The 25356-nt window shown below is 43.1% G+C and overlaps 1 protein-coding gene across 4 annotated transcripts; it reads left to right on the forward strand.

The window, feature by feature from the left end:
- The first annotated feature begins 1968 nt into the window (after window positions 1-1968).
- Window positions 1969-19149, forward strand: LOC110502520 (ubiquitin-conjugating enzyme E2 Q2). 4 transcript variants are annotated; one of them, XM_036960486.2, is made up of 14 exons: window positions 1969-2240; window positions 3000-3104; window positions 4017-4139; window positions 4512-4568; window positions 7991-8074; window positions 10200-10271; window positions 10400-10484; window positions 12343-12403; window positions 12518-12608; window positions 12731-12789; window positions 14430-14478; window positions 14693-14788; window positions 14898-14964; window positions 15087-19149. In XM_036960486.2, the coding sequence occupies exons 1-14, from the start codon at window positions 2082-2084 to the stop codon at window positions 15116-15118; spliced, it is 1140 nt and encodes a 379-aa protein (XP_036816381.1). In that variant the 5' UTR covers window positions 1969-2081; the 3' UTR covers window positions 15119-19149. The 4 variants fall into 4 exon arrangements, with proteins under 4 accessions (XP_036816381.1, XP_036816375.1, XP_036816390.1 ...); XM_036960480.2 differs by having other exon boundaries at window positions 2031-2240; window positions 7988-8074; XM_036960495.2 differs by having other exon boundaries at window positions 2040-2240; window positions 7988-8074; window positions 10200-10256.
- The last annotated feature ends 6207 nt before the right edge of the window (window positions 19150-25356 follow it).

Below are 25356 nucleotides of genomic sequence, written 5' to 3' on the forward strand. Positions count from 1 at the left end.
GTTGGGAGGAAATTGTTTAATTGAATATAAGGAGTGTGTGCCCAAATCAAATGTTATTGGTCGTATACACATGTTTAGCAGATGTTATTGCAGGTGTAGCTAAATGCTTGTGCCATTCGGAGGGTTGTTCTTAGGGGGAAGGTGTTCTTAATGTTTTGTACACTCAGTGTTCAGTAGGTCTACACTGACCCGTTTAGAATGGATGCAAAGTGTTGACTTGCATGCTTGTTCATAACATATAATTAATTATAATTTATTCTATTGCTATGTTTCAGGTGTTTGGAAGACAAAGGTTAAATAAAGAGAAATATAGAAATTAATATTTTTTTATTGTTCATTAAAATAATGACAACAATCCTCCATCATGAGAATTATTGTAGGCCTATAATAATAATTCTACACTGAACAAAACTATAATTGCAACATGCAACAATTTCAAAGATTTTACTGAGTTACAGTTCATATAAGGAAATCATTCAATTTAAATAAATCAATTAGGTCCTAATCTATTGATTTCACATGACTGGGAATACAGATACCTTAAAAAAATGGGTGTATGGGTGTGGATCAGAAACCCAGTCAATATCTGGTGTGACCACCATTTGCCTCATGCAGCGCGGCACATTTCCTTCGCATAGAGTTGATCAGGCTGTTGATTGTGGCCTGTGTATGCAGGCCATGGAACGAGTTGGACCTTTTCAGCTTCCAGGAATTGTTTACAGATTTGTGTGATATGAGGCCGTGCATTATCATGCTGAAACATGAGGTGATGGCAGAGGATGAACGGCACGACAATGGGACTCAAGATCTCGTCACAGTATCTCTGTGCATTCAAATTGCCATCAATAAAATGCAATTGTGTTTGTTGTCCGTAGATTATGCCTGCCCATACTACAACCCCACCGCCACCATGGGACACTCTGTTCACAACGTTGACATCAGCAAACCGCTCACCCACATGAATCCCTACACGCTGTCTGCCATCTGCCGGGTACAGTAGAAACCGGGATTCATCCGTGAGGAGCACACTTCTCTAGCGTGCCAGTGGCCATCAAAGGTGTGCATTTACCCACTGAAGTCGGTTACGACTCCAAACTGCAGTCAAGTCAAGATCCTGGTGAGGACGATGAGCCCGCAGTTGAACTTGCCTGAGACCGTTTCTGAAAGGTTGTGCAAACCCAGTTTCATCAGCTGTCTGGGTGGTTGGCCTCAGACTATCCCGCCTGTTGTGGCGGTTCTGGGGTGGCGTGGTTACACGTGGTTGTGAGTCCGGTTGGAGGTATTGCCAAATTCTCTAAAACAACGCTGGAGGCGGCTTATGGTAGAGAAATGAACATTCAATTATCTGGCAACAGGTCTGGTGGACATTCCTGCATTCAGCATGCCAATTGCACGCTCCCGCAAAACTTGAGACATCGGTGGCATAGTATTTCATGACAAAACTGCACATTTTAAGGTGGCCTTTTATTGTCCCCAGCGCAAGGTGCATCTGTGTACGGATCATGCTGTTTAATCAGCTTCTTGATGTGCCACACCTGTCAGGTGATTTGATTATTTTTGCAAAGGAGAAATGCCCACTAACAGGGATGTAAACACATTTGTGAACACATCTCTGGGATGTGAAACCAACGCATTACATGTTGAATGTATATTTTTGTTCAGTGTACATAGGTAGCCTATATTTCAGATTCCATCTAGGTTCTACCTTGCTGAATAATCACAATAGCGGCCAGTATGATGACAATACCTAGCAGAGGAATTTGGTTTATCTGACAGGACTGTGAGCCTCATGCCCTTTCAGGATGGTGCTGAGATCCCATCTCAATAAGAGTGCCCTGCACTGGCTCAGCATTGTGCAAAAAAAAAAATACATTTTACATTTTTTTTTATATATATATATTTTTTACAGAATTTGATCTCAATCCATATTAATCATACATATATATCTACTTCACCTGTTATGTATTCAGAAACATTGGACTATATGATATTCCTACCAAGCACCGACTACGCGGTCTCAATACACCCCAACTTCCCCTCCCCTCCCCCGCGGACTGCCTGGTTTGAGATGTGAGTGGAAGATGTCGGTTTCGGGTCTGAAGGCCGAATTGAAGTTTTTGGAGTCAATTTTTGACCCAAACCACGAACGTTTCAGAATTATCGATTGGAAGCCCGATGAGCTTAGTTGTCAGTTTAATGTAACCGGTGAAAAACTGTTGATAATACATTGCAACATCACGGTAAGAAAGAAACTAGCGTAGCTAACGTAGCTAGTACAGACAGACACACACAGGGCGATAAACATGACGAATTTGACTAGCTATGCTTTGTTTTGTTTTTTTTGTTGTTGTTGGAGATCATTAGCTAACCACATAATATATAAATGTGCTAAGACTTTTCAGTTAGTTTATACTCCTAATAAAAAAAATGTTTTTTAAAAAAGGGGGTCATATGTCCAGGTATAGTTAGCTATGCTAGCTAACTCGTTAGAAAACAAGAAATAAGATTCCTATTTGTAAACGTTACCCCTTTTTTGGGGGGTTGTTATTAAGCTAATGTTAGCTAGTAGGCTAATGCGTCTTTAAATTATTTATTTTTTAAACTCACAATGCCTTTTTGCCACAAGGCCAATCTATAAAAATATATATTGATATTTGTACCTTTTTTTTAATTTAATTTTTATTTATACAATTACTTGTCAAAAGGTAACGTGACCTGCGAACACAATTGCTGACTAATGGAGATGATGAATAGTCCTGGGTAAAATAATGAGTAAGGGTTGTTCTCATTAGCTAGCTAACTAAAAACCAGGACATAACGTTATATGTCAGCGCTACTATAGGTAGGTAGGTTGCATATTTATCGATGCTTCTTTCTATATGTAAAATATAATTCCTTTATACTGAAGTAGCTCCACCTACTAGCTACAGTTCAATGCTGTTCCATTAGAGCTTTACCAAGTAATGATGTGATCAATTGATCATCCCCTCCCCTCCCAGGAGTCATACCCCTCTACACCCCCAATCTGGTTTGTTGACTCTGATGATCCAAGTCTGACAGAGGTGTTGGAGCGCTTGGAAGATGTCAGAAAAGGAACATCTTTGGTAAGTCTCTTACCTGTGTGTGTGTGTAGATTGTGGAGTTTTCTACCTTCATCTTCAATACTATGTGCTGTAGGATGTCGCTACCGGCTCTCACAGAAGGCATAGGCCCTAATATCACCTACAAAATTGTTTGATTGTAAAAAATGAAATAAAAATTTAAAAGGGTCCGTCACACTATATATGCCTTTTACCCGAACTTAGGCCAATTGTTCGCCGCCCTATGGGACTCCCAATCACGTTGGGGTTGTGATACAGCCTGGAATTGAACCAGGGTCTGTAGTGACTCCTCTAGCACTGAGATGCAGTGCCTTAGATTGCTGCGCCACACAAATATCATACCATCAAGACATGCTAACCTCTCACCATTACGATAGTATTGGAGGTTAGTGTTTTGGGCCTCTGTTAGATATTTATGCCTCTGTAACTTTCTCACTCACAATTATTCACAATTCAATCAGGATTATCCGTAATCATTGTAGCGTCCACATTAATGTAGAAGTTTTTTTTAGAAACATATTCTTATTTACAATAAAAGTAACTCCAAAATTGCACAATACACGGTTCACCCGATATGGATGAAAATACCCTCAAATTAAAGCAAACAGATTGCACTTTAACCTCCATGGTCATTGTATAATTTCAAATCTGAAATCCTGGAGTACAGAGGTAAAACAACACAAACATGTACTGTCCCAATGCTTTTCTCTTTTTCTCTTTTCTTTGTTATTCCTGGGAATACTTGGTCAACAGATTTCCTACTTTAAATTAATTTTTTGGGGACTGAATTCCTTGTGTTTTTAGTCGCGCGATGACCCCGGCTCCAAAGAGATACTGTTGAATGACAGTTGACCTGTTGAATGACAGTTGACCTGTTGAATGACAGTTGACCTGTTGTGTGTTTTGTTTCCCCAGCTCCTGCAGCAGCTGAAGCGTCTCATCTGTGACCTGTGTCGACTGTACAACCTGCCCCAGCACCCAGATGTTGAGATGCTAGATCAGCCCCTCCCTGCTGGGCCCATCAACCCAGAGCGCAAGGTAGGGCTCATTCTACTATGAAATTCTATTTATTTGGTAGGCCTGACAACCCCATATAAATAGAATCTAGAACTGGTGGACTCTGATTTGAATCACGTTTTGTAGGCTGACCCCCCCCCCACACAGTTTGAAGTCAACAAATATTCAGTTGGTTTGAATCACATTTTAAGTGGAAATAATTTTAGCCTCAAATGATGTTTCAGACAAATCTAAATATTGTGACTCAAGGATGAGGACAGCCCTATCGCAAGGCAATAATCGTATTCTGGGCCTGAGTAACATTCCATACCAAAATTGATAGTCAGAAGGCATGCCTCGTCTTTAAACTCACAATCCATATTTTTGTCTTTCCCTTTCCCGCTCTCTTTATAGCATGGACCAGCAGATGAAGTGACATCCGAGGAGGAGGAGGAGGAAGAAATGGGCGAGGTGTGTGTGTGTGTACCGGTTTTTGTGTGTGTGCATGTTTACCTACCTGTGTTCAACAAACATTACATATAGAGATAATATCCACATTCATCTTACATGTATTGTGCGTGTGCTGTATATAAGGTATCTTGTGTGTACGTGTACTATATAAAACCTCTCTTGTGTGCAGGCCTTGAGTTTAAGGGCGTCCTGTCATCCCATGGGATGATGGGAAAAAATATGTCTGGGACGGTTCAAAACAGACTTGGGAACAGTTCTGGGACGATAGATCCTAAATTCATACAACCACTGAACATAATTACAACGTTATAACCAGTAATGAGGCGGATGCAATGGATCTGAACGTTTAGTTTAAAATGTCGATAAACAATATATTCACACGGCAGTAGGCTACGTGCAGATGTACCGTTCTAAAACCCCACTGCACATCCAAGAGGTTTCTTGTGACGGAAATGAAAGTTTGACATTTAAAATGAGGGGAGATCTAAAGATGCAACAACTAGCATGGGATGCTAATATAACTAGGATTATCGTCAACTAGCATGGATTGCTAATATAACTAGGATTATCGTCAACTACCATGGATTGCTAATATAACTAGGATTATCGTCAACTAGCATGGATTGCTAATATAACTAGGATTATCATCAACTAGCATGGATTGCTAATATAACTAGGATTATCGTCAACTAGCATGGATTGCTAATATAACTAGGATTATCATCAACTAGCATGGATTGCTAATATGACTAGGATTATCATCAACTAGCATGGATTGCTAATATGACTAGGATTATCGTCAACTAGCATGGATTGCTAATATAACTAGGATTATCATCAACTAGCATGGATTGCTAATATGACTAGGATTATCGTCAACTAGCATGGGATGCTAATATGACTAGGATTATCGTCAACTAGCATGGATTGCTAATATGACTAGGATTATCGTCAACTAGCATGAGGTTGCTAAAATGACTAGGATTATCGCTAATATGAGTAAGATTGTGTCTTTGGCTGCTGGACAATGAAAGAAAGTAGATTTTTTTAAACCAATAGAACACGAGAGAAAAGCTGTTTTCAATGTTTATAAAATAATTCCCTCAACGTTTCTGTGGTCCTATTTTGGTTAGGCTACCTTAAAACACGGTAAGACATGCCCCATAAAATGACATTAAAACCTCCAGGTTATGGTTAAATAGTTCCAAAATACTGACTTCCTCCGCTCACTGACTTCCTCCGCTCACTGACTTCCTCCGCTCACTGACTTCCTCCGCTCACTGACTTCCTCCGCTCACTGACTTCCTCCGCTCACTGACTTCCTCCGCTCACTGACTTCCTCCGCTCACTGACTTCCTCCGCTCAGATTGCAATTGCGTTGCTTAACAGGCACTTTCCGCTCTTGTGATCTGAACAAACTGTGCTTTGAGTGGCCTATGTCTAAAGTATCAAGCCTGTAGACGTTAATGTTAATTATCCTACAATATATTTGTCGAACATGAGCAGCGTTTTATTCATGTAATTAAAAGTATCGTTACCGATAGTTACCGATCGTTACCGATAGTTACCGATCGTTACCGATAGTTACCGATCGTTACCGATCGTTACCTACATTTCTGTCTCCTCATGTAAAGCATCTGTCTGGACATGACAGGCTGTAGCCAATACGCATAGGCTATCACCTACACTTTGACAAAAAAGCTAATTATTTATACTGAACAAAAAACATACACAACATATAACAATTTCAAATATTTTACTGAGTTACAGTTCGCATAAGGAAATCAGTCAATTTTAAATACATTTATTAGGTCCTAATCCATGGATTTCACATAATGACTGGAAATACAGATATGCATCTGTATCTGGTGTGATCACAATTTGCCTCATGCAGCACGGCACATTTCCTTCACATAGAGTTGATCAGGCTGATGGTGGCCTGTGGAATCTGAGTATGCAGGCCATGGAACAAGTTGGACCTTTTCAGCTTCCAGGAATTGTTTACAGATCCTTGCGACGTGGGACAGTGCATTATGATGCTGAAACAGAAACATGAGGTGATGGCAGCAGATGAAGGGCACGACAATGGGCCTCAGGATCTCGTCACGGTATCTCTGTGCATTCACATTGCCATCGATACTATGCAATTGTGTTCATTGTCCGTAGCTTATGCCTGCCCAAACCATAGCCCCACCGCCACCATCTCTGTTCAAAACTTTGACATCAGCAAACCACTCGCCCACACGACTCCATACAGTTTGAAACTGGGATTCATCCGTGAAGAGCACACTTCTCCAGCGTGCCATTGAAGTTGAGCATTTGCCCACTGAAGTCTGTTTCGACACCAAACTGCAGTCAGGTCAAGACCTTGGTGAGGAAGACGAGTATGCAGATGAGCTTCCCTGAGACGGTTTCTGACAGTTTGTGCAGAACTTGGCTGTACTGCCAAATTCTCAAACTGCTTATGGTAGAGAAATGAACATTCACATTTTCTATGCAACAGCTCTGGTGGACATTGGTGCACTCAGCATGCCAATTGCACGTTCCCTCAAAACTTGAGACATCTGTGGCGTTGTGTGACAAAACAGGACATTTTAGAGTGGACCCAGCACAAGGTGCACCTGTGTAATGATCATGCTGTTTAATCAGCTTCTTGATATGCCGAACCTGTCATGTAGATTAATTATCTTAGCAAAAGAGAAATGTTCACTAACAGGGATGTAAAACAAATTTTTTCACAATATCTGACAAATATATTTTTTTGTGCGTATGGATTTTGATGGGGATCTTTTATTTCATGAAAAATGGGACCAACATTTTACATGTTGAGTTTGTTTTTTGTGCAATATAGATTTCATGTTATTCCAACGTGCCTCGAAAAAAGGAAACATCTTTTTGTCTATTTGAATGTTCTAGAGTAGACCCATGTTGTCATATCAAAACGTAAACAAATATTTTTCTTAATTTGGGACGGTATATCTTCAGGTTGGGACGGTATATCTTCAGGTTGGGACGGTATATCTTCAGGTTGGGACGGTATATCTTCAGGTTGGGACGGTATATCTTCAGGTTGGGACGGTATATCTTCAGGTTGGGACGGTATATCTTCAGGTTGGGACGGTATATCTTCAGGTTGGGGCGGTATATCTTCAGGTTGGGACGGTATATCTTCAGGTTGGGACGGTATATCTTCAGGTTGGGACGGTATATCTTCAGGTTGGGACGGTATATCTTCAGGTTGGGACGGTATATCTTCAGGTTGGGGCGGTATATCTTCAGGTTGGGGCGGTATATCTTCAGGTTGGGACGGTTGAAATTTCACTAAGGTTGGATTCTTGGAGGGTGATGAGGAATGTTAGCCTGGAGCCCTGCTTGTGTGTATGCATAACTCTATATGTGATAACGGTGTTTGTGTTCAGCAGGACATTGAAGACCTGGACCACTATGAGATGAAGGAGGAGGAGCCTGTACATGGGAAGAAGTCAGAGGACGACGGGATTGAGAAGGTGATTACTGTGATACACACCTCTTTCTCGCTCTCTGTCGGTTGGTCTCTCTCCTTCGCTCTCTGTCGGTCGGTCTCTCTCTCTCTCCCTCGCTCTCTGTCAGTCGGTCGGTCTCTCTCCCTCGCTCTCTGTCGGTCGGTCTCTTCCTCCCTCCCTCGCTCTCTGTCGGTCTCTCCCTCCCTCCCTTGCTCTCTGTCGGTCTCTCCCTCCCTCCCTCCCTCGCTCTCTGTCGGTCTCTCCCTCCCTCCCTCGCTCTCTGTCGTTGTCTCTCCCTTGCTCTCTCTCTATATATGTCTATCTACACTGAGAGAAAATATAAATGCAACATGCAACAATTTCAAAGATTTTACTGAGTTACAGTTCATATAAGGAAATCAGTCAATTGAAATAAATTAATTAGGCCCTAATCTATGGATTTTACATGACTGGGAATACAGATATGCATCTTGTTGGTCACAGATACCTTTTAAAAAAAAAACAGGGACATGGATCAGAAAACCAGTCAGCGACACATCTCCTTCACATAGAGTTGATCAGGCTGTTGATTGTGGCATGTGGAATGTTGTCCCACTCCTCCTCAATGGCTGTGGGAAGTTGCTGGATATTGGCGTGAACTGGAACACGCTGTCATACACATTGATGCAAAGAATCTCAAACATGCTCAATAGGGGACATGTCTGGTGAGAGTGCAGACCATGGAAGAACTGGGACATTTTCAGATTCCAGGAATTGTGTACAAATCCTTGAGACATGGGGCCGTGTATTATCATGCTGAAACATGAGGTGATGATGGCGGCGGATGAATGGAACGACAACGGGCCTCAGGATCTCGTCACGGTATCTCGGGCATTCAAGTTGCCATTGATAAAATGCAATTGTGTTCATTGTCCGTAGCTTATGCCTGCCCATACCATAACCCCACTGCTACCATTGGGCAATCTGTTCACAACGTTGACATCAGCAAACCGCTCGCCCACACGACGCCATACACGCTGTCTGCCATCTGCCGGGTGCATTTGAAACCGGGATTAATCCGTGGCGAGCGCACTTCTCCAGTCGCCATCGAAGGTGAGCATTTGCCCACTGAAGTCGGTTACGACGCCGAACTGCAGTCAGTTCAAGACCCCGGTGAGGATGACGAGCACGAAGATGAGCTTCCCTGAAACGGTATCTGACAGTTTGTGCAGAAAGGATTTGGTTTTCCACAAGTTACCACAGTCAAAAATTGGCTATAATAGTAAAAAATAAATGAAAATAAGGTTAGGTTTAGGATTTAATCCTGAGTCGCTTTACCACAGATATATCCTCCAATCACAAAGGTTACGTAAATATTGGAACTTTTCTTTCTCCACAGATCGTCTTGGTGTCTGGTTACTAAGCAACCATTTTTGTTTTGTTTTTCCAGACAAAACCATTCTGTCAAACTACATTTTCACCTCTAAAATATGGCAATTCCAACCACAAAACATCTTACGGCTCAAAATACAACAACTTTCCTACCTAACAGCTAAATGTTTTTATTTAAAAACATGTTTTTTACTTTGTTATAAATCGTATTCTACTTTCGAGGCTCCTCTTCCATGTTGTCATGGCAAAATCTGAATATTATTTCCAGGGTAGCCTAGTGGTTAGAGCGTTGGACTAGCAACCGAAAGTGATGCAAGTTCAAATCACAGAGGCTGACAAGGTACAAATCTGACACTCTGCCCCTGAACAAGACAGTTAACCCACTGTTCCTAGGCCGTCATTGAAAATAAGAATTTGTTCTTAACTGACTTGCCTAGTTAAATAAAGTTAAAATATAAAAAAATATAAATAAAATTTAAAAAACAATGAGCAGCTCCTCTGGAAATCATATTGAATGCTGAGATTTCTGAAAGACAATTTTCTTTGGCAATAACTGTCTTTTCCTTGCATGTTGTTTTGAAAAAAATGGCTTCTTGTAATTGTGAAAGTCAGCGTTACGTTGTACTGTGTACACTTTGCTGTATATTATTACTTTGTTTACTATTGTTTTGCTATCTTAATTGAGCTATTTTTGTCAACATTTAGTTTCTAACTTTTTATTATTTAAATGAAGCACTTCCTACTGCATTAATAAAGTTGGATGTGATTTGATTTGAAGGAGAACCTGGCCATCCTTGAGAAGATCCGTAAGAACCAGAGGCAGGACCACTTGAACGTAAGTGCTCATTCGGTAAGGCGTCTTTTTCTTTTTTTCAAGAGGGTGGGGGGGGGAACGGGAACATTTCCACCGTTTTTTATAGTCTCTTGTCTTGCTCTAAGGTAGCCTGGTTCTGATCCGTGTTGTGATGCCTGTTTCAGGGTGCCGTTTCTGGTTCAGTTCAGGCGTCTGATCGTCTCATGAAGGAACTCAGGGAGATCTACAGATCACAAAGTTACAAGACAGGTGAGAGATCGACAGGTCGGGGTTACAAGACAGGTGAGAGATCGACAGGTGAGAGATCGACAGGTGAGAGATCGACAGGTGAGAGATCGACAAGTCAGAGTTACAAGACAGGTGAGAGATCGACAGGTCGGGGTTACAAGACAGGTGAGAGATCGACAGGTGAGAGATCGACAGGTGAGAGATCGACAGGTGAGAGATCGACAAGTCAGAGTTACAAGACAGGTGAGAGATCGACAGGTCAGATTTACAAGACAGGTGAGAGATCGACAGGTGAGAGATCGACAAGTCAGAGTTACAAGACAGGTGAGAGATCGACAGGTCGGAGTTACAAGACAGGTGAGAGATCGACAGGTCGGAGTTACAAGACAGGTGAGAGATCGACAGGTCGGAGTTACAAGACAGGTGAGAGATCGACAGGTCGGAGTTACAAGACAGGTGAGAGATCGACAGGTCGGAGTTACAAGACAGGTGAGAGATCGACAGGTCGGAGTTACAAGACAGGTGAGAGATCGACAGGTCGGAGTTACAAGACAGGTGAGAGATCGACAGGTCAGAGTTAAAAGACAGGTGAGAGATCGACAGGTCAGAGTTACAAGACAGGTGAGAGATCGACAGGTCAGAGTTACAAGACAGGTGAGAGATCGACAGGTCAGAGTTACAAGACAGGTGAGAGATCGACAGGTCAGAGTTACAAGACAGGTGAGAGATCGACAGGTGAGAGATCGACAGGTCAGAGTTACAAGACAGGTGAGAGATCGACAGGTCAGAGTTACAAGACAGGTGAGAGATCGACAGGTGAGAGATTGACAGGTCAGAGTTACAAGACAGGTGAGAGATCGACAGGTCAGAGTTACAAGACAGGTGAGAGATCGACAGGTGAGAGATCGACAGGTCAGAGTTACAAGACAGGTGAGAGATCGACAGGTCAGAGTTACAAGACAGGTGAGAGATCGACAGGTGAGAGATTGACAGGTCAGAGTTACAAGCCAGGTGAGAGATCGACAGGTGAGAGATTGACAGGTCAGAGTTACAAGACAGGTGAGAGATCGACAGGTCAGAGTTACAAGACAGGTGAGAGATCGACAGGTCAGAGTTACAAGACAGGTGAGAGATCGACAGGTGAGAGATTGACAGGTCAGAGTTACAAGACAGGTGAGAGATTGACAGGTCAGAGTTACAAGACAGGTGAGAGATCGACAGGTGAGAGATCGACAAGTCAGAGTTACAAGACAGGTGAGAGATCGACAGGTCGGGGTTACAAGACAGGTGAGAGATCGACAGGTGAGAGATCGACAGGTGAGAGATCGACAGGTGAGAGATCGACAGGTGAGAGATCGACAAGTCAGAGTTACAAGACAGGTGAGAGATCGACAGGTCGGGGTTACAAGACAGGTGAGAGATCGACAGGTGAGAGATTGACAGGTCAGAGTTACAAGCCAGGTGAGAGATTGACAGGTCAGAGTTACAAGACAGGTGAGAGATCGACAGGTCAGAGTTACAAGACAGGTGAGAGATCGACAGGTCAGAGTTACAAGACAGGTGAGAGATCAACAGGTGAGAGATTGACAGGTCAGAGTTACAAGACAGGTGAGAGATCGACAGGTGAGAGATCGACAGGTCAGAGTTACAAGACAGGTGAGAGATCGACAGGTCAGAGTTACAAGACAGGTGAGAGATCGACAGGTCAGAGTTACAAGACAGGTGAGAGATCGACAGGTCAGAGTTACAAGACAGCTGAGTGCTGGCCTGGCTCAGCACCCCATTGGTCCTAACCCTCCAGTGATTGTAGGTCTGATGACGATAACACGTTGATTTAACAGTGATGTTCACCTGTATATATCTTGTTATTCATTTCCAGGTATTTATTCGGTGGAGCTAGTCAATGACAGCCTTTATGAATGGCACGTCAAAATAAGAACGTAAGTTTTCAGAGCCGGGTATTATTTCACAGAGCGGTGGTAGCTTCCCCTGTTTCCTAGCTGTGTCTTAAGTCCGGATAATACAGTGTAATCATTCTGTCGTTATTTTAACAGGGTAGACCCAGATAGTCCGTTACATAGTGACTTGCAGGTTCTGAAGGAAAAGGAAGGGGTGGACTACATTCTGCTCAGTTTCTCATATAAAGTGAGTTTTATTCATTTGATTTGATTTTTTAAAATAAATAAATTAATTATTATTTAATTTTTTTATGAGGCGGGATAGAGGTTTTGCGATGATAAATGTGTTTTCTTGTTTGACACTTTCAGGATAACTTTCCTTTTGACCCACCATTCGTACGGGTCGTCTCTCCTGTTCTGTCCGGAGGGTGAGTGCTGCTCAGTGACGTCTGGATGGTCTTATTGTCCTACGCTTCTGTTTTTACCCTAGAGTATTCTGTCTGTCCTTTTCATCATGTCCCTGAACGTGATCTAGAGTATTCTGTCTGTCCTTTTCATCATGTCCCTGAACGTGATCTAGAGTAGTCTGTCTGTGTCCTTTTCATCATGTCCCTGAACGTGATCTAGAGTAGTCTGTCTGTGTCCTTTTCATCATGTCCCTGAACGTGATCTAGAGTAGTCTGTTTGTGTCCTTTTCATCATGTCCCTGAACGTGATCTAGAGTATTCTGTCTGTGTCCTTTTCATCATGTCCCTGAACGTGATCTAGAGTAGTCTGTCTGTGTCCTTTTCATCATGTCCCTGAACGTGATCTAGAGTAGTCTGTCTGTGTCCTTTTCATCATGTCCCTGAACGTGATCTAGAGTAGTCTGTTTGTCCTTTTCATCATGTCCCTGAACGTGATCTAGAGTAGTCTGTCTGTGTCCTTTTCCTCATGTCCCTGAACGTGATCTAGAGTAGTCTGTCTGTGTCCTTTTCATCATGTCCCTGAACGTGATCTAGAGTATTCTGTCTGTCCTTTTCATCATGTCCCTGAACGTGATCTAGAGTAGTCTGTTTGTCCTTTTCATCATGTCCCTGAACGTGATCTAGAGTAGTCTGTCTGTGTCCTTTTCATCATGTCCCTGAACGTGATCTAGAGTAGTCTGTCTGTGTCCTTTTCATCATGTCCCTGAACGTGATCTAGAGTAGTCTGTCTGTCCTTTTCATCATGTCCCTGAACGTGATCTAGAGTAGTCTGTCTGTGTCCTTTTCATCATGTCCCTGAACGTGATCTAGAGTAGTCTGTCTGTCCTTTTCATCATGTCCCTGAACGTGATCTAGAGTATTCTGTCTGTGTCCTTTTCATCATGTCCCTGAACGTGATCTAGAGTAGTCTGTCTGTCCTTTTCATCATGTCCCTGAACGTGATCTAGAGTAGTCTGTTTGTCCTTTTCCTCATGTCCCTGAACGTGATCTAGAGTAGTCTGTCTGTCCTTTTCATCATGTCCCTGAACGTGATCTAGAGTAGTCTGTCTGTGTCCTTTTCATCATGTCCCTGAACGTGATCTAGAGTAGTCTGTCTGTCCTTTTCCTCATGTCCCTGAACGTGATCTAGAGTAGTCTGTTTGTCCTTTTCATCATGTCCCTGAACGTGATCTAGAGTAGTCTGTTTGTCCTTTTCATCATGTCCCTGAACGTGATCTAGAGTAGTCTGTCTGTGTCCTTTTCCTCATGTCCCTGAACGTGATCTAGAGTAGTCTGTTTGTCCTTTTCATCATGTCCCTGAACGTGATCTAGAGTAGTCTGTTTGTCCTTTTCATCATGTCCCTGAACGTGATCTAGAGTAGTCTGTTTGTCCTTTTCATCATGTCCCTGAACGTGATCTAGAGTAGTCTGTTTGTCCTTTTCATCATGTCCCTGAACGTGATCTAGAGTAGTCTGTTTGTCCTTTTCCTCATGTCCCTGAACGTGATCTAGAGTAGTCTTTTCAAAATACTTTAGCTTCTGCTAAATGACTAAAATTAGATGGGCCAAATTATTTTCTAGTTCGTGAACCAGTCTTGGTACTTCTCTGTCCTCTTTTTCAGGTACGTTCTTGGCGGCGGGGCCTTGTGTATGGAGCTTCTCACAAAACAGGTCTGTATTTGAATACGATTCATACGTTGTTTGTCCCTCACCAAAGTTCCTGAAGACGCTGTCTCGTTCTCTTTGCTCAATTGTCTTTTTAAAACAAACCAAAAAAAAAACTGTTTTTTAAAGTCTGTTCTCCTCCTCACCTCCTCTCCTTCATTGCCACTGATCTGACGAGGTTTTCAGACCGACCAATTAGTATTTCTTTGTGTTGTTCCAGGGTTGGAGCAGTGCCTATTCCATTGAGTCTGTCATCATGCAGATCAACGCGACCCTAGTCAAAGGAAAAGCCAGGGTGCAGTTCGGAGCCAATAAGGTAAACAACTGTAGTAACTTTTGGTAAACATTAGATTATTTTTTTTTGTCACACCATGTGAGGTTGTTGAAGATGAATCTAATCCGTATTTTCACTAATATTCTTGTAGAATCAGTACAGTCTTGCCAGGGCACAACAGTCATACAAATCCCTGGTGCAGATTCACGAAAAGAATGGTAAATGATCCTCATTGAACTATCGATCCATATAAACAGGAATGAAAATAGACGATGATGATGATACAAATCCGTGGTTGTTATGGCAACCTTGTGTGTTTATTTTTATTTATTTTTTTCAGGCTGGTACACACCTCCTAAAGAAGATGGGTAAAGAGTTCACTCATCATTCTCCCTGGGAACATAATGTCTTTTGGGTAAAAAAAAACAAAAAACAACAACAATATATTTTAATTTCTTTTGGAGCTATTTTCTCCCTTCTGACTTATTTGGGAGTTATATCATCTTTCTTGTGGAAACCAACTGGCAAATTCTTCCGTCTGGCCTGTCGTCAGCTCAGTAGACCAGTATCTCTTCTCTGCCTGGCCCAATAACGGGCTAGACTGTCTACTCCCTGCTGCATCACTCCACTGTCCCCTTCACCTGAGGAGAATGTCTGTTATAACTGAGGGGCTCGGCGGTCCTGTTGCATCACTCCACTGTCCCCTTCACCTGAGGAGAATGTCTGTTATAACTGAGGGGCTCGGCGGTCCTGTTGCATCACTCCACTGTCCCCTTCACCTGAGGAGAATGTCTGTTATAACTGAGGGGCTCGGCGGTCCTGTTGCATCACTCCACTGTCCCCTTCACCTGAGGAGAATGTCTGTTATAACTGAGGGGCTCGGCGGTCCTGTTGCATCACTCCACAGCCCCCTTCACCTGAGGAGAATGTCTGTTATAACTGAGGGGCTCGGCGGTCCTGTTGCATCACTCCACTGTCCCCTTCACCTGAGGAGAATGTCTGTTATAACTGAGGGGCTCGGCGGTCCTGTTGCATCACTCCACTGTCCCCTTCACCTGAGGAGAATGTCTGTTATAACTGAGGGGCTCGGCTGTCCTGTTGCATCTTTTCACATTTTGTTTTCCCTTATCTCTCTCTCGATGTGGAGAACAGCCTTTTCTCCTTCCATACATGCGCTGGTTTTGACGACGTGGGCTCGACTAACGGATCATCTTGATTAGTTCCTCCTCGGTGAGAGAACCTACCTACTGTACAGCAGACAGGTCTGACTAGAGCTGGTTTGTTCGTATCCACAACCACCACCACCTGTTTTTAGTGTGAAGCTGTACGCTCTTACAGCCAGCCACAGCATTGGCGGTGGGATTTGAACTGAAACCTCTCTGTGGTGACAGTTGGATTTGAACTGAAACCTCTCTGTGGTGACAGTTGGATTTGAACTGAAACCTCTGCGGTGACAGTTGGATTTGAACTGAAACCTCTCTTTGGTGACAGTTGGATTTGAACTGAAACCTCTCTTTGGTGAAAGTTGGATTTGAACTGAAACCTCTCTTTGGTGACAGTTGGATTTGAACTGAAACCTCTCTTTGGTGAAAGTTGGATTTGAACTGAAACCTCTGCGGTGACAGTTGGATTTGAACTGAAACCTCTCTGTGGTGAAAGTTGGATTTGAACTGAAACCTCTCTGCGGTGACAGTTGGATTTGACCTGAAACCTCTCTGTGGTGACAGTTGGATTTTAAAGCGAATATGAAGGAAGATGGAGGATCACTTAAGATGTTTCAGTGATGTCATCTTTAGTGACGCTGCTCATTTTTTTCCGCTTACTTTGTGTAATATTTACTGGTACCAAATTACAGACGTTGTTTAAAAGAAATAGTATATGGTTAAATGTATTGTTATTCTGCTTGCTGGCTTTTTTTTGTTGCTTTTTTTTATATTTTTTATGTCCCAGCAGTAACATCATGTGCCAGATTGGTGACAAAATGGTGGGTGACTAGGATGCAGGAAGGGGTCTCCCAAATGACACCCTAGTATCTAGATAGTGCACTTCTTTTCACCTTTGACCTATGGGAATGAAAAAGCAGGATATGGACAACATTCTTATGAAAGCAATGTAACTCTGGATCATTCTTCTTTTTTTTATTTTTTCTGATAAACGTGTCGGTCAAAAAAAAACTGGACGCTGTAGTAAACGAGTTGCCATTTTGGGATGAAATCTACCACTGCGTACCATTTTTTTTTAAGAATGGTTAAGTGAGCTAGCTCCACCAAGGCATCTGTCATGTTGTTTTTCTATTTAAGGGGATCGCGTAGGGGATGGCCTGGTTCCAGATCTCCTGGGGTTTGGTCTGTATCCAGAAGTTCATTCCGTTTCTTTACCGTACCGGGTTATGCGGTATTACCGAATGTGCACAGAAGTTGTTGGCTCTATTTTTATGCACAAAACAAATTTAGGTAACGGGGGCTCTTGATCCAGGAAGGGATTGAACGTCTCTGCTGTAACTAAGTAGCTTGATCTTGACATCTCAACACTTAGCTAGCAAGTCAACAAGCATCGTGCATAGCTGGAGCCCTGAGCTGGATATCATTTATTTAACCCATCTTAGATTTACTTATAGTTATACTAAATTTAAAGTTATAGGCAGTGGCGTAGCACTCTCTCCCATAACAACCCCCCACCCCACCCCAAAAAACCCTAAATTCTAAATCATACCATTCGTTATTACCCCGGTATAAATTGTATATATCGCCCAAGCCTATTGTCCTCTAATGACCATAGGACAAGACGGCACAAATGGACCTGGGACCAACCAGGCTGGAGCATAGCATGCAAGGCTACCACGGCACAACACCGTTACCATAGCCAGCTACATTACCAGCTAGGTACCATAGCTACATTACCAGTTAGTTACCATAGTCGTTTACATTACCTGTTAGTTACCATAGTTGCATTACCTGTTAGTTACCATAGGCAGCTTCATCACCAGCTAGTTACCATAGTTGCATTACCTGTTAGTTACCATAGGCAGCTTCATCACCAGCTAGTTACCATAGTTGCATTACCTGTTAGTTACCATAGGCAGCTTCATCACCAGCTAGTTACCATAGTTGCATTACCTGTTAGTTACCATAGGCAGCTTCATCACCAGCTAGTTACCATAGTTGCATTACCTGTTAGTTACCATAGGCAGCTTCATCACCAGCTAGTTACCATAGTTGCATTACCTGTTAGTTACCATAGGCAGCTTCATCACCAGCTAGTTACCATAGTTGCATTACCTGTTAGTTACCATAGGCAGCTTCATCACCAGCTAGTTACCATAGTTGCATTACCTGTTAGTTACCATAGGCAGCTTCATCACCAGCTAGTTACCATAGTTGCATTACCTGTTAGTTACCATAGGCAGCCAGATCACCAGCTAGTTACCATAGTTGCATTACCAGTTAGTTACCATAGTTGCATTACCAGCTAGTTACCATAGTTGCATTACCAGCTAGTTACCATAACTAAATCACCAGTTAGTTAACTTAGTCGGCTTTAACTGGAGACTGATGCATTGTGGGTCTTACATAGTTGTATGTTTTCGATGGATCATATTTTGTGTTATTAAAGGACAAAGAGTTTTCATTGAGCTATTATACTAGTATACCAGTAGTGAGTTTTATTGGGTGATATATTCTATAGCTACCTAAATTGAAACACAGGTAACTATACTGAACAAAAATATAAATGCAACACTTTAAATTATTTTATTATATAAGGAAATAAGGAAATAAGTCAATTGAAATACATTAATTAGTTCCTAATCTATGGATTTCAAATGACTTGGCATGGGCACAGCCATGGAAAGGGCCTGGGAGGGCATAGGCCCACCCACTTGGGAACCAGGCCCACCCCCAGCCAATCAGAATGAGTTTTTCCCCCAGGGGGGTTTTATTACAGACAGAAATACTCCTCAGTTTCATCAGCTGTCCGGGTGGCTGGTCTCAGACGATCCCGCAGGTGAAGAAGTCGGATGTAGAGGGGGGCTAGCTTGGTAACACGTGGTCTGCGGTTGTGAGGCCGGTTGGATGTACTGCCAAATTCTATAAAACGAAGTTGGAGGCGGCTTATGGTAAAAAAAAATGAACATTCAGTTCTCTGCCAAAAGCTCAGGTGGACAATCCTTGCTGTCGGCATGCCAATTGCACACTCCCTCTACTTGAGATATCTGTGGCATAGTGTTGTGAAAAAAACGGCACATTTTAGTGGCCTTTTATTGTCCCTCGTACAAGGTGCACCTGTGTAATGATCATGCCATGTAATCAACTTCTTGATATGCCACACCTGTCAGGTGGATGAATTATTTTGGCAAAGGAGAAATGCTCACTAAGAGAGATGTAATCAAATCTGTGAACAAAATATGAGAGAAATAGGCTTTTTGTGCATATGGAAAATTCTGTGGATCTTTAATTTCAGCTCATGAAACATGGGACCAACACTTTACAAGTTGCGTTTTATCTTTTTTGTTCAGTGTATTTGGAGGGGAGCTCTCCTGACCTGGTAAAATAATAACATCTTAAGATGCGTCCTAAATTGGACCCTATCGCTCCTCATATGGCTCCGGTCTAAATTAGTGCACTATATAGGAATAGGGTTCTATAGGGCTCCGGTCTAAAGTAGTGCACTATATAGGGAATAGGGTTCTATAGGGCTCCGGTCTAAAGTAGTGCACTATATATAGGGAATAGGGTTCTATTAGGGCTCTGGTCTAAAGTAGTGCACTATATAGGGAATAGGGTTCTATAGGGCTCTGGTCTAAAGTAGTGCATTATATATAGGGAATAGGGTTCTATAGGGCTCTTGTCTAAAGTAGTGCATTATATATAGGGAATAGGGTTCTATTAGGGCTCTGGTCTAAAGTAGTGCATTATATATAGGGTTCTATAGGGCTCTGGTCTAAAGTAGTGCACTATATAGGGAATAGGGTGCCATTTGGGATGCTACCCTAGAATACCAGACCTGGTTGACCATTTGTCTATACATACTGAATAGTGTTTCTGCGTTTTTCCACCTTGTTAAACCAAGAATATGTTTTGGCTAAACATCTTTTTTTGAGGTATACTAATAAGGATTACAGTATAATGACAGTATAAATTGCTCTCATGAACTGAAATGTGGAAATTTTGTAACGCTGATATTTACCCTGTTTTGTTTAGTGTTTTCAACATTATACTATAATATGTCTCTCCCAATTGGCACCCTAGTCCCTATATAGTTCACTCCTTCTGTCCAAGGCTCATAGTCCACTATATAGGGAATAGGGTGCCATCTAAAACACTGCTAGGGTCTTATCTGCATGTCTACCTCCATGCTTTTGGCTTGTATCAGAAACATGGGTATCTGCTGGTCTTTGTTGTCTTTAGTCCCTAATACATATATCTAGGCTAGGCTACTATGGGTTTTTATTTCTGAGTGTGAGAGGAGGTCTTTAAATATATCTTGTCTGTAATGGGTAAGTATATATTTTTTTGCACAAAATGGCAAGGATGTGTGCCTCAGAAGTCAATACACCTGAACTAACAAATCAAGTTTTTAGGATCTCACCTTTTTCTGAATCGGAGGAAAACTCTGTCTTTCTAGAGGGACTATTATGTCCTTTTTTTCCTTCAATCGTACAGGCTCCCACTTATGGAGAAATGTGGAAAATGGCGACGGGTTGTTTGAATTTCTAAGGGTCGAGAGGGAAGAAGGGGATGGTCGTTTAGTAGTACATCTACTTGGCTCCGTATGACCCAAGATTACGTCCCAAATGGTACCCTTTTTTTTATTCCCTAAATAGGGCGTTACTTTTGACCAGGACCCATAGGGCTGTGGTCTAAAGTAGTGCCCCCCTACATAGGGAATCCGGTAGCCAAAGCCTGGGTCCGTTACTTCTGCACAGAATTGATGTCTTGTGATTCCCATTTTTTTTTGTTTTTTTTTTGAGTAACTTAGTTCAGCTGAGTAGAACTTTCCTCTCACGTTTAGGTAGCTGCTTCCCACTTGATACCCAGGCCCTGTCTAGAAAACAACCCCCCCCCCCCCACCTACCCCCAGACACCAGTGGGATCTGAGGCTGTATGTATCAAGTGTCTCAGAGTGGGAGTCTTGATCTAGGAGGATTTCTCTTCACAGATAATTACGAATATGATGACACGGACAAGGAGGATCCTAGATCAGATCCCCATACTCTTGAGACGCTTGATACCGACGGACTCTGATACAAATTTGATAGGTTTAAGCCATATGCTCTGATCGGGGCTCGGTGAATATATTACCACATTTATTACTCGTGTCCAACCTTCTCAGATCTCCACAAGTGTCTGGGGGAGGGGGTAGGTAGAGTGACTAGGGGTTGATTCTGGACAGGACCCAAAATCTCTGGAAGGAGGCGGAGGGTGGGGTATAGGTGCTCATTCACTTTGGGCAGAGTCAGTTCAGTCATTCATTCTGTGATTTTAAATAGGTTTGCACGTTCCTCTGTACCTGGACAGTGTTTTTGATAGAAGGTTAATCTGTCTTCTCTATCTAGACTAATACTAATTTGTAAAATCATTTTCTGGTCGTCAACAAATGGTTGGGACAGATTGTCAAGTTTTGCACCCGTTGGTTGGCATGCTTTGTTTTTTTGTTATCAAGGGACATTTTGACCATGTACAGTAATTTGTAAACTTGCATCAAGTTTATGAATAAAGAATTTTAAGATTATTTGTCTGTGATTTATTACTTGATTTGTTACTTGGCAACCGAAAGCTTCAGTTGGAGATTGGGGCTTGACGTCGTCATGACAAAAAAAATTGGGGGTTGATTATAATATTCCTTCCCAGCCAACAGGGGGCACTGTTTAACGTTTTACAGCTTGTGCTCAAGCAGCTGCTCACAATAATACAGTTTTGTACTTTGTAAATGAGGGCTATTGATTAACACACAGATGCCATTTGGGATAGATGCAAATGTTTCCCAATCTTCTCTGATAGGGAGAAAACTAAATAGTTCACCCGCTTGGGTCCCCAGGACCCAGAAACACAGAGATGGATTTAACATCCAAACACAACATGAGTGCTGGGCAAGAGCAACGACAATGAGTACATCTATTGAAAGGAAATGGTTAAAAACTAAAAGGGACAAGGGATAGCTTGCTAGTTGTCAATTCATTGGTTCTGAGTCTGTAGCACTCAGACATCTGGGACTGCCAGTCTTCTATCATACCAACTCATTGTCGTGCCAAACTGATCTTAGAATATGCAAGAGCATAAATTCATCTGCGACCAGGCTATCGTGGGAGAATCTCGCTGGAGAAAAGGCAATTTTTTACTAGGCAGCAAGTATAATCCAAATATGACCCTAAAAGGGACTTCCTGTTTGATGCATAAAAACACTGTACTAACTCTGTACGAAAGTAGGAGCAGATCATTTGCTTTGGTTGCTAAAGTAATTTTTGTTTGTATCGTAATAAATGTTTGTCATTTATGCTACTAGATTGAACCCATGCTGGATTAAGAATGACCGATTTCTCACATTCCGATGCGACCCAGAACTGTCAGGTGTCAGCGAATACGAACCGTCCCCTTGCGGCAAAAATAACCTGAACCTCTGAACGCATCAGGTTCCTGGAGCCTGTGATTCAGAATCCGTTACCTTTTATTGTTGGTCCTTAACTTTTTCCATTTTCGCTTTTAACTCTTTAAGTCTAGCCTTATTCTTCAGAATATCTGTTTCCGTCAATTCTGATTTGTTGATTTCGATGGTCCATTGAACCTTTACAACACTTGTGTGAGGATCGCCTGTCTATGTCGTCGTTATGATTACCGGACTGTCTGCCTCTGCTTTTGTATCCTGATCAAGTTTACAGATGTGTCATTTCTTCTATTTTACATTTTTTTGTTGATGTTTCATCTAACATGTTGTAGTGGATCTAGCCTGGTCCCAGATCTGTTAGCTTCTTTGGTCATTATGAAAGGAATTGGCAGGACAGCAGAAGCCGTTCTGAAACCAGGCTAGAATTGATCCAACTTGAATATTGTCCAATGGGAAATGCAGTGTCTGGTTGAATTATTATCTTCCCAGCAGGGTTGGAGTCAATTCCATTTTAAAGTTCAGTCAATTAAGGAAGTACACTGAAATTCCAATTCTCCATTTACTGGAATTGATTTGACCCCAAACAGTTTGGATTTAAGTTTAAGTGAGAGGTGGGGGAGTTACGGACTACGAGGTGAGTTACGGACTATGAGGTGAGTTTGTAAAGATGACGCTGCGAGTCGAGAAACGGGTGCAGGTGAAATGTTTAATAAAACAACGAACTTGAGACAAGACAGCGTAACAGTGGACAAGAGCATGAAGACAGGAAACAATACCGACTGAGGAATAAACATAAGGGACATATAAAAGGGAGGTAATGATGAAGGTAATGGAGTCCAGGTGTGAATCATGATGATCTGCAGGTGAGAGTAAGGAAGGATGCCAGGTGTGTGTAATGATGAATTCCAGGACCGGCGACGTCGTGCGCCAGAGGGGAGGCGTGATGGTAGGCACGCTCGTCCCCCCTCACGGACGCACGGCTCCTGCTGCAGGATGACGCCGACCAGGGAGGTGACCCTGAGGACAAGGAGCGGGTCGGTCCGGGCTGCAGAGGTGGAAATCACAGATGATGTTGGAATCCAGAATGTCCTCCAGGGCCTCCCAGGTGGCGCAGTGGTTAAGGGCGCTGTACTGCAGCGCCAGCTGTGCCATCCGAGACTCTGGGTTCGCACCCAGGCTCTGTCGTAACCGGCGTCGAGGTCCGTGGGGCGACGCACAATTGGCCTAGCGTCGTCCGGGTTAGGGAGGGCTTGGCCGGTAGGGACATCCTTGTCTCATCGCGCACTAGCGACTCCTGTGGCGGGCCGGGCGCTGTGCGCGCTAACCAAGGTTGCCAGGTGCACGGTGTTTCCTCCGACACATTGGTGCGGCTGGCTTCCAGGTTGGATGCACGCTGTGTTAAGAAGCAGTGCGGCTTGGTTGGGTTGTGTATCGGAGGACGCATGACTTTCAACCTTCGTCTCTCCCGAGCCCGTACGGGAGTTGTAGCGATGAGACAAGATAGTAGCTACTAAAAACAATTGGATATCACGAAATTGGGGAGAAAAAGGGGTAAAGTTCAACAACAACAAAAAAAACTAACAGAATGTCCTCCACCGGAACCCAACACTGTTCCTCTGGGCCATACCCCTCCCAGTCCACCAGATACTGGAGCCGATCCCCACGAAGCCGGGAGTCCAGTAGAGATCGGACAGCAAAAGCCAGACTCCCCTCGAAGTCCAGGGGGGTAGTGGGGTGTCGTGCGGGACAGCATCAGCTAGGGGACCAGGAACCAACTGTCTGAGAAGGGAGACACGAAATGAGGTTAAGATACGATAGTGACTGGGCAACTGTAACCTATATCACCTCATTGACCCTCTGGAGAACCTTGAACGGCCCCACAAACCGGGGGCTCGGATTCTTGCAGGACAGGCGGAGTGGGATGTTGCTGGAAGAGAGCCAGACGCAATCCCCCGGGTGGAATACTGCGTGGTGATCTGCCTGCTCCTTTTGACGATGGGCGGTGCGCTGGAGTCTCTCATGAGCGTCGCTCCACACTTCTTCTGCGTGCCGGAACCACTCATCAACCGCAGGCTGAAAACCCAGAAAACGCTGGAAGAGTGTTAATCCAGTAGAAGAGTGATGCAGCAAGTTCTGGGCGTACTCTGCCCATGGTAGGAATCGTGCCCACTCATTCTGCAGGTCCTGACAGTGACTCCTCAGGAACCTCCCCAGCTCCTGGTTCATCCTCTCCACCTGCCCGTTGGACTGAGGCTGGTACCCGGAAGTGAGCTTCTCCATTAAGTCCCTCCATAGTCATGTGAATTGGGGGCCATGGTCGGGGGGTGTCATGTGAATTGGGGGCCATGGTCGGGGGGTGTATGTTGATCATGTCGCTGTGGAGGAATTTTGGTCTATTCTTCCATGCAGAACTGTTGTAACTCAGCGACATTTGTGGGTTTTCAAGTCCTGCCACAACTTGGGATCAAATCAAAATCCGGTGTAGACCTTACCATGAAATGCTTACTTATAATCCCTTAACAAGGCAGTTTTAAGAGAATAGAGTTAAGAAAATATATACTAAAGTAAAAAAATAATAACAAGGCTATATACAGAGGGTACCGGTACGGGGATACAGGTTAGTCGAGGTAATTTGTGTATGTCGGTAGTGGATGGCTGCGAATAATATAGATGAAGTCTCTTGGTAGATAGTGTGGTTTACAGCTTATCATGAGGTACTCTACCTCAGGCGAGCAATACCTCAAGACTTCTTTAATATTAGACATCGCTCACCAGCTTTTATTGACAAATAGACACATACCCCCAGCAGCAAAATTGTGTACAAAATAAGTTACAAACGATGTGTAAAAACAAACAAAATAGCACAGTTGGTTAGGAGCCTGTAAAACGGCAGCCGTTTCCTTCATTATTACGTGGGGTCTGGACATTGACTAGGCCATTCCAAAACTTCAATTTGGTTGCTTTTTAACCATTTTCATGTAGACTTCAGAGATCTCTCCTATCAATGTATC

The sequence above is a fragment of the Oncorhynchus mykiss genome, chromosome 2 (genome assembly GCF_057628025.1).
Source record: "Oncorhynchus mykiss isolate SJ-2025 chromosome 2, ASM5762802v1, whole genome shotgun sequence".
Lineage (NCBI taxonomy): Eukaryota > Metazoa > Chordata > Actinopteri > Salmoniformes > Salmonidae > Oncorhynchus > Oncorhynchus mykiss.

Bases quoted from the DNA above. Each gene is read 5' to 3' on its own strand.
- LOC110502520 (XM_036960480.2), top strand. From the start codon at position 2,082: ATGTCGGTTTCGGGTCTGAAGGCCGAATTGAAGTTTTTGGAGTCAATT. The intron at 2,241-2,999 runs GTAAGAAAGAAA...CTCCCCTCCCAG, and splicing joins TAATACATTGCAACATCACG to GAGTCATACCCCTCTACACC. The intron at 3,105-4,016 runs GTAAGTCTCTTA...TTGTTTCCCCAG, and splicing joins TCAGAAAAGGAACATCTTTG to CTCCTGCAGCAGCTGAAGCG.